The following is a 14,066-nucleotide window of genomic DNA, read 5'->3' as shown; positions in this document are numbered from 1 at the left end:
ACAATATTTGCAATGTATGATTGCACAGCTGAGGTTTTTTTATTGCAGTCTATACTTAAATCTTGACCTAAGGGTGAGAATAGGAAATAATGTTCATGGGCACTAGAATAGAACACTGATTTAAAAGTAAAAGTTAGTATTTTTTGAAGTCTTCTTAATGGTCTTTACAGGTAGACAATGGCCTTACTTTACTTTTTGGAAGGAACTAGCAACTTTTTGGAAGAAACTAGCAACCAATGCAGTTCTTCAAAGACTTTAGAAAGATCAGGCTCTTTTTTTACTAGTCAATGGACACACAAAGGAGACAGACTAATCCTCCATCATTACATGGTTTCTATTGCAACCTTTAATGTGCTCAAGGTTTTTCCTTGTGTGAGGTTAGCCACTTTTACCCTTTTATAGTCCTACACATTTAACTAGTCAGTTCCATGAGTTAGAAGTAAATTTCAATTTTCTTCTCAGTCCTGTCCTGCATCCATGCTCTTTTTAAGGGTGGTACACTCAGACTTGAGCACATCCACTTACATGGAGCCAGATTACACCAATGTTTCACTTATGCAGAAAGATGTGATTACATCTAGGTTCACCTTTAATTTCTCCAGCCCTGGCTTTCTTATAGAGTCCTTTAACATCCCTCTGCTCACAGACATGCAATGGAGCATCCACAAATACTTCAAAAAAAGGCAAACTTGCCCCTTCATGAATTCGTCTGGCATTATTACGATCCTGAAAGAAAACAGAAGAAAAATCCTAAAAGGTTGCCCCCACATATTGTTACTCGGTTTTGCCTTTGAAGTTCATTTTAAAGAAGCTGACAGCACTATGTAAGCAAGCTTTCAAAGTTGGAAAAAAGAAATGTGATTTGATTAACAGATGCCCTGCAAGCTATATCACTCTGGCTACAGTACATCACACGGTAAAAGCTGACAGGATGATGTGAGATATTTTACATTAAACTTGATATATTAGAAAAAACCAGAACCAAACCCAGCCAGTAGAATGCAGGATTTTCTCTACCCATACATATATGTCTGAGGAATTACATCTGCCTAGCTGAGTACAGCCAGGAGGAGGTGTTACCTGCTGCTCTTGATACAACCACCCTTCTCTCCCAAGCACCAGTTTTCCCTACATTCCTTAAACTGACAAGACTTGTGTAGTCAAAATATTGTATTATTTGTATTATTTTATTTTTATTGTATTATTTTTATGGCTTGCCAAGCATTGGAACAATATTGGTGGCTTTCATTCAGAGAAAAGAAAAGCCTTCCAAAATCCACTAAAATCATCTCTTATCAAATACTGTTTATTTTATTAGTTATTTTCCTCATATCTAGAGACTTCTGTTTTACTGTAGGATTTGAGTTCCCCAAATTATTATCAGAAGAACTGTTTGTACCACACTAACCAAAGAAACAACACATTCTCATGTCATGAAACACCTAAGCTTAAAGTCCCTGGGTCATTCTTCAAGATACTTGGGTGTTCACACACCCTTTTCGTCTCTCCCCTCCAGGTTCTCATGCACGGATGAAAACAGTCTTCACAAAAAAATGTGAAAGTGGATTTACGTTAATTTTCAGTATTACATAATATCATGTTGTATACACAACATGAAATAAAGTAAAAAGAACCTACAAGCAATTAAAACACTTTTCCCTTAAGCCACCTGGTAAAAATAAAGCTCTCACCGTTCATTCACTAAAGGAAAAATTGCTTATAAAAACAATTTAACTGAGTCTTCAGGTTAAGTGTACACCTAGCCTTCATATTTATAAAGTACTGGAATCTACATGGATTAAACAAGATATTGCAATTTTAAGAGTCTTTCTTGGAACATCATTTGAGCTTGTTTGTAATATTAGAATAATAATTCTGTCTAATGGACTGAAGGATAGTTCTAGTTATAGAACTAATGTAAACATTTTCTATTTAAGATTAGTATTTCTGTTTTGAGTAATCACCTCCATAAAGCACAAACATCACCAAAAAAAGCAAGTAAGTATTTGATTCTGGCTAAGCTCAGAAAGCGATTTCTGTAACTAGAATTCTCAGTGACATTTTGCATTTTGTATTTTCCCTACACTTCATCCAGAGGTTTTTCACACTTACCTGAGCATAAGGAGAGATGAAACTAGTAATGCACACCAAACCAGCATCTGCAAACAATTTAGCAACTTCAGCAATACGACGAACATTTTCTTCTCTATCTTCTGGGGTGAAACCCAGATTCTTATTAAGGCCTTGGCGAATATTGTCACCATCCAATGTGTAGCATGGAATACCATGGCATACTAAATACTCCTCCAGTGCCATGCTCACTGTAGTCTTCCCAGCACCAGATAGACCTAAAATATTCAATAATAATATGCTATCAGCATAGAAACAGGTTAAGTCAAATTGTAGTACATGCATATTATGAAAACTCCAAAGCGACAGGCATCAGCAGCAATGCCTTTTAGATAAGCTTACTTGGAATATAAGCCAAGTGGCTTTTATACTGATAATAGGTATAGAGAGAAAGGCACAAAGTTAAGTGTGCAATTTGAAGCAGGTAAGAGTTTGACCTTGAGCTCTGCTGCTGCTGCTTATAGAGATGGTGCACTTTCCCTAGTGCTACTGGCACTTATTACTACCTGAGCAAACTTAATTCAGAAACCAAACACAGTTACAATCTTACATTTATATAAGAGGAAGATGTCACATTGAAGTGAATTTCAGTCAACAAAAGAAATGGAATCAGGCCAAAATCACACTCTGTTCTTACTCCTTGCAGAATGACAGCACTGAATTAGACACCACTGACTCACTCAAGACTCACACACAGCAGTGATGCTCCACTAATCAGCGTGTGATAGCAACAAGAAAAGGAAATTGTACTATCAAACTCTGTTCTAATTTAGAATCCTTGGCAACAAACCTTTGCTGGCCCTAAAAAGTCCACTGTTCACTTTAATTTGGAAATTTATTTAAATAATTTTTCCAGACTAGATTTCAATTTATCTGGAGCACATGCTTCTGCTTATACCAAGAAGTCAATTTGTAAGTGGAGCACAAACTCAGATCTTCATAAGATGACATTTACCCTTTGAGTGAGAAAAAAAAAAAAGGGGTAACGGTAGTCTAAAAACAGTAGCACAACTGGGTGAAGAAAAATGTTTTTATTAGTGGTGATTAAGATTTATTTTAACTCTCGAAGAATGGAGAAAAACAAAAAAAATCACACAAAACAGCAGCTTGGTGTTACTTCCAAGACATCTATCGCAAAGGATAGCAACCATCCCTAAGAAAACACAAAGTGCAAAGGAAACCCTGACAGCTTAAGATGTTCAGGGTAACTTAAAGAAAAGGAGTCATTGCATTGCTTCCTCTGGTGCCCATTAGCCAACTCAGTTTGCTAATCTCACCCCCCCCACACACCCATGGGGTATTTTCCCTTTTTCTTTTTCTCCATTTGTGTCTATGTGGGGAGGCTGTGCTAAGTTCAGTGATGATTTCCCAAGTTGAATCAGCTCAGTGTTGAGTTGGGCAAGCAGTACAGTATGTGCAAGGTAAGAGAAGGAACACAAGGCAGAAAACAGAACAGTGCTCTTTTGGCAGCAATTAAGTACACCCCCATTATAGAAAATAGGCACAACAGTCCAAAATAAGATTTCATCAACTTCATCATTTGCTTCTCACTGATGCAGTCTTTGACTTGCTGTTTCTGTCCCCACGTCTAGCTTGCTATTTGCTCAAACGCTCTAGCTTTTCACACATCATTTGGTCTCCAACATGTAATGAATTGCAGAAGTTAAGGTTATACATTAATGAATTTAAAAGCAGTCTTGGAGCTGACAAGTCTTTGATATAACTTACACTCTAAAGATTGCATATTATTTTACACATGAAAGCAATGTTTTTCCGTATTTTTGCTACATTCCTCAGTTTTCTTTACTAGGACCCTCTAACTCAACATTCATTAAAACAGAGCTCTCAAATAAAGGTTACCTTGAAAACTGAAAAGCGATCCCTGAAAGATCTTTCCATACACTCCCACTCCGTGAGTGCTGACAAAGTGAGAGAATTTTGGAGCGTACCAATATTTCAGATTTTATTCTAACACCTATCAGAATTTTGAAACTCACATTTGCACAGCTCTAGAATGGTTAACATTGCTTACTTCAATGCCTACAGTCCTTTTCACCCTTTCACATTACTGCTCAAACACGTTCAATAACCTAGCTTCCCACACACATTCTTGATATTTTACCACCACCCTTCTTCCTGAAAAAAAAGGAAATTGGGCATTAAGATTACATTTGTTTAAAAAGAACATTGACTGGGAAATTTTGCCATATAGATAACTGAGAAAACATTTTTATCATGACCTTTTTCAAAATTAGATTAATGAATTACCAGAAGAAACAGAAAGGCAGCCCACCAGATCATTCAAGCATTGACAGAGAGGCTGGAGCTATGTGATGGAAACAGGGAGAGAAAGGGCTCCATTCTTTTCCCAAAGAAATACATGACAGCAAGCCACTGTATCAAATCTCTTTGGAATGCCTCTCAGCAGTTTGTTATCAATGACTGCTTTACATTTCACACACATTTAGTAACACTAGTGGAAACCAGTTGTACTGAATGTAGTAAGTTTCTCTAATACTCTGTGAAAACTTTTTATGTTGCAATGCAGCAGTGTTCTAAATGCTTTATAACCAATTAAATAACATATTTTGCTATATTTTTTTTTTATTACCAGTTTTAACTAAAAAAAAACTTTAAGGGAAATATTTTAAAGCTTCCAAAAACTTTGAAAGACAGAACAAAAAAATTCCCTCACTGTTACAAAACAAAAAATATCTTCCAGAATGTATTTACCGCCTCTATTTACAAAAAAACCCCACAGAGCTGATTTCAAAAATAACTCCCAGTATGCATTGCCTAAATATGCAATTGCTGTCCAAAGGCACAGGTTTATGTTGAAATTTTATTTCAAACCAAGGAGACAAAAACAATCCAAAGAGAAGAGGCTTTTACAGAAAAGACCCAGACGTACAGACTCTTAAAAAAAGTTGCAATTTCATTTCAAAATAGATAAAATGGAAGGTACAAAGAGACAGAATTGGTTAAAACAAGGAGAAAGAAAAAAAAAAAGGCAACGCACACAAGGAAAACAAAAAGCCCCATACATTCCAAAACTAAACCAGAAGTAGCAGACAGTACCAAAAAACAACCCTCCCAGAGCACTGAACAAAACACATTTTTAAGTTACTATTTATCCCAAAGCAATTTCCTGCTAGTCTACCTAAAAATAGCAATAAAATTGCATCAAGGTCTTAGATTTCACAAACATTCAACTCTGCATGCAAAAAAGAGCTACAGCTAAGTAGCTTTTCAAAAGAGTACTAAAACAAAAGGATCCTCAGAAATCCATGGCCGTACCTGTTAACCAGACTGTGCATCCACGAAAACCACTTCTTGTTCCTACCACTTGGCCTCTCTTGTTCCTGCTGACATGATGAGCTTGGTAGGTAACATTGGTTGCCCTTTGCATTCCCTGTAAAAGAAGTCATTGATAAGTCTTTGATTGATACACTGTGAGTTGGCAAAGCAAACAAGTTCACTCACAGGCACAAAGAAAGACTTGGAGACAGAAAAATGGAAGTAAAACCAATACCCATTCCATCAGCTCCAGCATGGACCAAAGGAGACACAGGAAATTAGAACAGTCACCCATAGCCAACCACATCCCTTGTGCTACTTCAAGCTTGGGACTGACAGGTTAATCAACTACTACTTTCAAATAAAACTTGTTTAAGAAAAATCAACTACAAAATAGACAGATGAACTGCTAGACCTTGACTTCTGTCCAAGTAATTTTGGGGATCTGCTTAGTAGAGTACCATGGGATAAAGCCCTGAATGGAAACCCAAGAAAATGGGTTGATATTCAAGGATCACCTCCTCCAAGCTCAAGAGTGATGCATCCCAACAAAGAGGAAGTCAGGCAAAAAAGTCAGGAAACCTGCACAGATGAACAAGAAACTCCTGGACACAAACACAGAAAGGAATTCTACAGAGGGTGGAAGACTAGGGAAAAGGTGGGCCCTCTCTGAAAGGAAAAGGGACACATGGTTACCGGAGACATGGGGAAGGCTGGGACAGTCAATGACTTTTCTTGCCTCAGTCTTCACTGACAAGTGCTCCAGTCACACCACCCAAGTCGTGAAAGGCAAATGCAGGGACTGGGAGAATGAAGAACCACTGTCCACAGTAGGAGAAGACCAGGTTCAAGGCCATCTAAGGAGCCTGAAAGTGCACAGGTCCATGGGACCAGATGAGATGCATCTGTAGCTCCTTAGTGAACTGGTGGCGGATGTGGCTAAGCCACGATCCATCATATTTGAGGAGTCACAGCAGTCAGGTGATATTGGAAAAAGAGGAACATAAGCCCATTTTAAAAGCAAAATAAGGAAGACCTGAGCAACTACAAACCCACCAGTCTCACTTCTCTGCCCACCAAGATCACGGAGCAGAAGTTCATAGAAACTAAGCCAAGACACACAGAAAGTAAGGAAGTGATTTGTGACATCCAACCTGGCTTCACTAAGGGCAAATCATGCCTGACAAATTTGGTAGCACTGGCTCTTTGGCTCATTTTTAACTCCTAAGAGGCCTTTTCATTGCAAACTACACACATCTCTCCCAATTTTCAGTTAAACAAGTGCCTTTATGTATGGCATCATCTGTCTCCAGACAAGACACAGTTATCATAGAGTCTAAATGTTTAAAGGAAGTACTATTTCAAGGAACTTTTTAAAGAATTTATTCTAAAATATGGGGTATTTTTCCTATACTTTTAATTTAAACAAAGCTGGTTACAGAGTTTCTTAAAACTGCTCATCCTAATAACCTGCTCTACAAATATCTCCAGTAAAATGACACTGTTGTCAAACATATTTCACAATCTAAAGTCAGAGAGCCCACAGGAAGATCAGCCTTGGCTGATCTTAGACTTTAATGGTATCTGGCTATATTAATTTTGTTTGTGAAAGATCAAGACCTTAGATTGCCAGACCACGGATGAACAATGAAACAAAAGAGAAGACTTTAAAAAAAGGGCAGGGGGCTGGGGGGTGAGGGATGAGAGGGATTAGTGGTATCTGTAATGCTGCTTTGGCTTCCCTTGCTTGCAAACATCTTGCACTATCTTCTCTTTCATCATTGTACCAGTGCCAGTTGAAAAAGAAAACATGCAGTATATTTAATATAAAAGAAAGTAGGGACTATATTCCTCTATGGAGTACTAGCAGAGAGCTGTTCATAGTTTCACAGAGAAACATCAAAAAGTAGAATTAACAAAAACATGGTATCTACTTGTGGATTCAAGGACTGCTGCTACATCATTGTTCTATTCAAAGGTTTATCTATAACTTAATTGGAAATAATGAATTTGTGCGATTGTATGTCCCCACTTCTATACATGACGAGGCTCATAGTTAATACAAACAGAAACTCAAGGTAAGAATCTATGTTCAGGTTTTAAATACAATACCTCTGTAATTCGGTGGTGATAGTTCAGCAACTAAAATTAGATGAACACTGAATACCAACCAAGAAGAAACCACCACCTGCAAACAGGTTATAACCATACAAAATGAAGTTAACCTAGCTGATCATGTTATCTTCAAATAATTTATCTCCTAAAACAAAGCTGTTTTGGGCACAAAGTCATTGCAATACAGCTGACTAAAACCAAAAGTCAAAAAGTCAGTCTTTCTTTTTATCGCAGGAACAATTATGCACTACATAAAATTGGAGATCTCAGTGAGCAAATGCACAAATTGTGAAGTTAAAACCAACAAAAATAATCGAAGTGCTTCAATTAAAAGATATATAGTGCATAATGAATGTACACAGCCATTCAAACTAATACAGTAATAGCTACATTCTCTCCCATTAATTCCAGTTGTACTGTATTGTACCAGGCACTGGATAAACAGCAGTCTCAAAGCACAAATCCCATGCCACTGTCTCAGTAAGCTCTCTTACATTAAGACATAAACCCACACATGCTTTGCTTTTGATGCCTGGCAACAAGACTATTATCAGACTCGAACATTGGAGGTCAAATGTCTCATCCAAGGAGACCTCTTCCAGTCCATATTCCATAAATTACATCAGTTTTCTCTCTTTTCCAGAACTAGGAAAGCAGCAATGAAACTACTCAGGCTATTACACTAGGTTTACATAACACATCAAACCCCGAGGAAGCAGGCCAGAGGGATTCTTAAAATGATGAAAAAGACACAACTTTTATGAAAAAAAGTATGAATATCTACTTAGCAGAGATGAGGAATCACAGCAATGAGAAGACCAATTGACTGCTAGAGGACAAGGCACGCAAGTGCAGTGGAGCAGCCAGCAAGCTGAGCAGAAGGACAATAATCCACCTGTACTTCAGAAGCAGGCATCTAAGACTAAAGGTTGAAGTGCTCAAAGAGTCTGCATGCTCTCAAAACATGCCTGCTGGTTACCAGCTGCCCCATTTTCTGTATCTGTGTGCAGGCATACAAACAAGACTGCTCAGTACTAATCCTGGCCAAATCCCCCTTATCTTCTGATAGAAAACTGCCTTTTAGAGAGGTGCTCTAAAAAGTTAATAATTTAGCAAGTCATTCCCTGCTGCTGTAAAAAAAAAAAAAAAAAAGTAGTTCCCTAATTATGTCCATTTTCCTATCAAATAATTTGCTTCCATATGATTTGCCCACACCACCGAGCATAAAAAGCAGAACAAGCTGAACACTGGATCTTCAACAACCCAGGCTTTTAACTACTATCCCTGACATACACCCTACTACAAATATTGATGTGGCACAAAAAAATACTCACTGGCACATATTGTTTGTGCTCTTAAATTATTTAGCCTGTCTTCAAATTCTTGTACATAAAATTTGATGACTATCAACAGATGAAATTAAATGGCCACCCAAAATGATACCAGACATAAAGAACAGTCATTTCCTTTTACACTATATCACAGCATCTCTCACCTTGGAGATCTATATTAACAATGTTAAAAGAAATGAGACATAAGAAAACATGCTATAGAAAAACTCAATGTGATGAGCAAGTATTCTTTGAAGAAGCTATTTTAAAATTCTAAGCCTAATTACATTCACTATAGTAGTCCCTGCTGAAAGGACACGTTACATTTTTGTAAAGGGGTTAATGAAAAAGAAGGCATTAAACACCAAGGTTTATCTGCTTTTTTTACAACCATTGCATAGTTCCACTCTGACATCCCCACAAAAATATGTCTTCCACCCTGCAACACACTGCTTCTGCATTAAGTAGACAAACACTGCATCTTAATATTTTCTCTCCTACTTCACCACATTAAACAGAAATAGTGCTTCAGTCCACTGTGTTTCATTATAGCAGTAATATCAGCTGAGAATGCTGACATATCCTTCCTTTCTCCTCCCCCACTATGCTGGTTTGTTTCTCTCATGAAATCAAAATTGCTCTAACAGGCAAACATCTTTGTATTGAAGTAAAAAAAAAGTGGTATTAAAGAAATCCTTTCAGAGATGTGCACTGGAGAGCTGCAATGATAAAGAAGGAAGGGTAACTCTGCTGTTCACTTTTTCTGGCATGAAGGTAAATTTTAGCTTTGCAGGTAGTTAACCAAGGAAATGAATGACTACAGACATCTAGGAACCACAGCAACAAAAGAAAGAAAGATGATATGAGTCAAAAGGAAATACTAACTCTGTCAACTTCTCTGCATACAGACTTCCTGAGATGACCCTTTTTTTTTTTCTTATCTTTCTTGATGTTTTGCCCAGTTACGCCGACATTTTTTTATTGCCAAAGCCAAATCAGACTATCAGTGCCAAACACCTTTGATGCAAGAACACAGACAGGCATCCAGATCACGGAAAGCAAACCCAAGTTGCAATACCAATACCAGAAGAAAGCCAAAAGAAGAGATTATTGCTTAATTGTTCTATGGTTAACAGACAGATGGCATATACAGTGGCATAAGCTGAATTTATTCTTCATTACTTTCAAGTAACAATGAAATATTGTACTTCCAAATCAATATCAAATTTTAAGTTCTCACAAAGCAACACCTCTGGGGAAGGAAGTAAATCTTTCCATGGCAAGCAGACTCCCCAAGCTGCAGCACCAACTTGGGACAGCTTGAAGCTGGAAGTATCAGAAAACAACAGACATGGTTTCCATACAAACCATATATACCAAAGAAACTGCAACTAATTCCATATCCTTCTGCTCTAAGATGACAGTGTTGGTTTCCCCACGCTAAGAAGTCCCATAAGCTAGCAAAAGCAACACATGCAGCCCCCCTCTGAAGTGCAGTCTTACTTTCAATGCCTTTCTCATTTCCCAGTCATAAGAGACGATCTTTAGGTCATTTGTTAACTTGCTCACCATGTGCCTCTTATAAACCAGGGATACCCTGATAACAACACATTTTTATGACATTTATTATTCAGCACTGATAACCAAATGAGTAGTTTTCTTTTTTTTCCCTGCAAAGTGTTCTGCTCAACAACCAAACAGCAACTCAAGTGCATGGAGAACAGTGCCCATTTTTTTGACTACATACAAACACAAGCAAGGAAAACAAACATGGTTCCAACACAAAAATTCAGCTACCACAGAGGCTATAACCACATATTTATATGAGGTTTCAGGACCAAAAGATCTGTCAGGAATATCTTCCATTAGCTACTTTCTCAAATTCTGGTTTGAAAACCTGTGCTTTGATTTCGACAACTGTGCTTGGGAAAGAAGGGCAAACCCAGAAATTATATCTGAGCAATAATATCTTTTAATCTTTTAAAAACTTAACAATTCCCCAATCCATATTCTGCCATAACCTACAGCATTACAGTTTCTCCCACCTACAACAAGAATTCTTACTTGGATCCTTACAATTATTGCCCACTAGAAGGCAGTTTGTCATGGTGATACCGATACAATAAGGCACTTAAACACCTCCGCACAAAGCACCACCCGACCTGCCAAATTCATGCTCTCCTGCCACTGACACAGACCAGCTCCCCTTTGCCAGGTGCTCTAAAGCTGGGACAGTTTGAAAGATCACAGCAGCAGCAATCACCCAGAATCTTCTACAGTACTGTGGATACAAGCAATTCAGTGGTAAAGATATTATTAAGAAGTGTGTCTTTGCCTGCCACCTGCTGCAGTACCAGCATGACCAAAGGCAGAGACAGCTTATTGACCAGTGCTGGAGGGGACTCACAGGCTGGCATCAGAGGGGATGGATAAAAAATGAAGTCAGAATTTACTCCACTGAATATGCTCTCAGAAACAAGAACTGGAGCAAGGTCTCATTCGGAGCCACCTGCAAACTGACGCAACAGCTCAGTTGTGTTAGCCAAGCCACTCTAAAGAAAGTGTTCCACACATCTCCCTATCAAACCAGTGTAATGGCAGTGTCTGTGGCTATGCTGTGCTCTGTAACTGGGGAGTTTGCTGTGCTCAGAGGTGGGCTTGGCAAGGGCATTTCCACAGACAGAGGTGTATTCTGAATAGCACTGGAAGCACAGAGAAATTCTGAAAGACAAGGCTCTGCCTACTCTCCTAGGGGCTGCCAATTCCACCAGGGTAAATTGCTTTGACTTTCCTCTCAGCTGAACAGATGCAGAGCCAGTAGTGCCAGAACATTTGCCTGTGGAGCATGTGAATCAGTAACATTTTTGTTCCTGGTGAAGCTTATTGGTTTATAAAGAGCATTTCAGTTGAGGTCTTCTGAAGAAAAAGGGAGAAGCGGAAGACTTCCTCTGCTTGCCACGTAGCATAGAGGGGGTTGCAAACCTCAACTGAACTCAGCAAACACTTAATGTCTGTTAAGGAATTTCCCTTGTTTGGACAAATCCATCTTGGTTTTGCTGATGACTAAGGAAATGATACAGAGTAACTTTTGCATACACTTTGTTAACCCCACACAGACATCGTCTATTTCACTAACTTCTAAACATTGGATTTTGCTTTTTCCTAGTGGAATTGAAAGAATGTAACCTACCGATTACTCTCTTACATAAACAAGTTTAAGCTTGTACACAGTGGAAGAGGCTTGGACAGGCACAACATCTACCGAACAGTACGATACGAACTTCCCGTTTTTCAGGCAACAGCTGCTTTTATTTGGAGAGCTGTGGCCTGCACCACTCACAGCAAGACTTCAAAGACTGATATGCACTGCTACGTTCGTATCAAATGTTTTCTGGATCTTATGTCTTGCCTGTTTCAACTCAGCATTGATTGAAAGAAATCACGCTTTCATTTTTTTTCGCTTGCCTTGCATCATCAGAGGTATCAAATGTTCTCAAAGGCCTGCAATGTCTCTTCTAAATAGCTGCATTTTGGTCTCTGCTGTAAACCGATCCTCCCCCATCTTTATGAACAAGAATGAACGCTTTGGTTAGATTTTTTTAAGCCCTGTCTCGACAGTTTTCCACATAACACCCGCAACACAAAGAACCCCAGTCTTTGGCCAACCCAGGTTTATGAATGGCCACATTGTACATCGCATTCTTCAGTCTTCTTTCTTCCAAAACTCTGGAAGCCGAGGGCTCACGGCGGAAGAGGCAGGGATGAAACCTCCAGGCACGGGGTCCTCTCCAGAGGGGCTCCCTGCCCTTCCCCACAGGCGGCCCCGCGCCCCCACAGCCGCCCCGCGGGGCTGCCCGGCCGCAGTGCCCTCGGGCCCCGGCGCTGCCGCTCCGCGACCGGGCTCGCACCGCCGCGCCCCCCGCCCCACATCCCTCCCGGCCCGGGAGGGGAGCGGGGCACGGAGCCCCCCGTCCCGGCTCCCGCTGCCGCCCACTGCCACATCACCACGGCGCTCGGCCGCTTCTGCCTCCCCTCTCCTCGGCCCCCGCACGCCCACCTGCCCACCGGCGCACAGCCCGCCCGCTCACCCAGCTCGGCTCCCTGTTGCTCAGCTTGACTTTCTTGCACTGGCTCTCGGGCAGCTCCATGGCCGCAGGGCAGCGAGAAGAGGAGGAAGGGAAGGAGGACGCGCCTTCCCGACTGATGCTCGGTGCGGATGAAGCCGCTGCCGCCGAAGAGCTGTACCGTCTGCGCACTCCCGCGACTCGGCCAAAGGTGGTGCAGGGAGGAGCCGCGGCCCGGCAGCCGCAGGGAGGGACGGACGGACGGAGAGAGGGAGGGAAGGAAGGAGGGAGGGAAGGAGGCGGCTGAGGGGAGACAGAGCCACGGCAGCCCCGCCACGCGCCTGCGCCGCGCGGTGACGTGCGCGGGGAGGCGGCGGCCGCCACTTCCGCCGCCGCCGCTTCTGCTCCGGTGGCTCTCGGTGTCTGTGCCCGTGTCCCTGCCACCCCCCGCGGCCCGGCCCTGCGCTCACGAAGGCAGCTCGCTTCATTCAAGAGGACATAGTCCTAAGCGATAACGAGAGGAAATAGCCTGAAGCTGCACCACGGGAGGTGTAGGTTGGACATGAAGAGGAATTTCTTCACAGAAAGCGTGATGAGATACTACAATCGGCTGCCCAGGGGAGGGGATGAGTCACCGTCCCCGGAGGTATTCAAGGAAACAGTGGATGTGGCACTGGGTACCATGGTCTGGTTGACAAGGTGATGTTCGGTCACAGATTGGATTCGATGGCCCCAGAGGTCTTTCCCAGCCTCGTTGATGGTGTGCTTCCCACCCGTTCCGCTCGGCCGGCATAGCGGAGAAGTTCTCTCTTGAGTGTGGTCCTCCCCACCTTCTCCACTTAATGCGCAGAGGACAGGCTGCTACGCCCCTCGGGAAAAGCTGGGGCCGGGGGAAGGTGCGAAGTGGCTGTCGCTTTATTCTGTGTGACACAGATTTCCCCAACAAAGTTCATCCCGTGCTGCGCTCTAGGAAATGTCTCTTACTGCGGATCTAGAACCAGAAGTTCTTGGGTTCTTATTTCCAGAGCGGAACTGCTTTAGCAGTAGGGTGCTAATCTTAAGGTGGAGATGATGCCATGCTAACAGGAGTGGCGTTTACTGTATAAATATTAGTCCATTTATAATAGTT

General features: G+C 41.2%; 1 protein-coding gene across 1 annotated transcript in view; it reads right to left on the bottom strand.

Annotated features, from left to right (window-relative positions):
* Positions 1 to 13,021, bottom strand: part of PAPSS1 (3'-phosphoadenosine 5'-phosphosulfate synthase 1) — a gene marked incomplete at its 5' end in the record, with an annotated part of 39,855 nt that extends 26,834 nt beyond the window's left edge. Inside the window, 4 exons of the mRNA XM_082282182.1 lie at positions 588 to 726; positions 2,113 to 2,348; positions 5,428 to 5,542; positions 12,962 to 13,021. Of these exons, the coding sequence (XP_082138308.1) occupies positions 588 to 726; positions 2,113 to 2,348; positions 5,428 to 5,542; positions 12,962 to 13,021 (550 nt within the window). The remainder of the gene's footprint in view (positions 1 to 587; positions 727 to 2,112; positions 2,349 to 5,427; positions 5,543 to 12,961) is intronic.
* Positions 13,022 to 14,066: the final 1,045 nt, after the last annotated feature.

This window comes from Coloeus monedula (assembly GCF_965178545.1).
Source record: "Coloeus monedula genome assembly, chromosome: 5".
NCBI lineage: Eukaryota > Metazoa > Chordata > Aves > Passeriformes > Corvidae > Coloeus > Coloeus monedula.
This window is presented reverse-complemented; position numbering and strand designations above follow the sequence as displayed.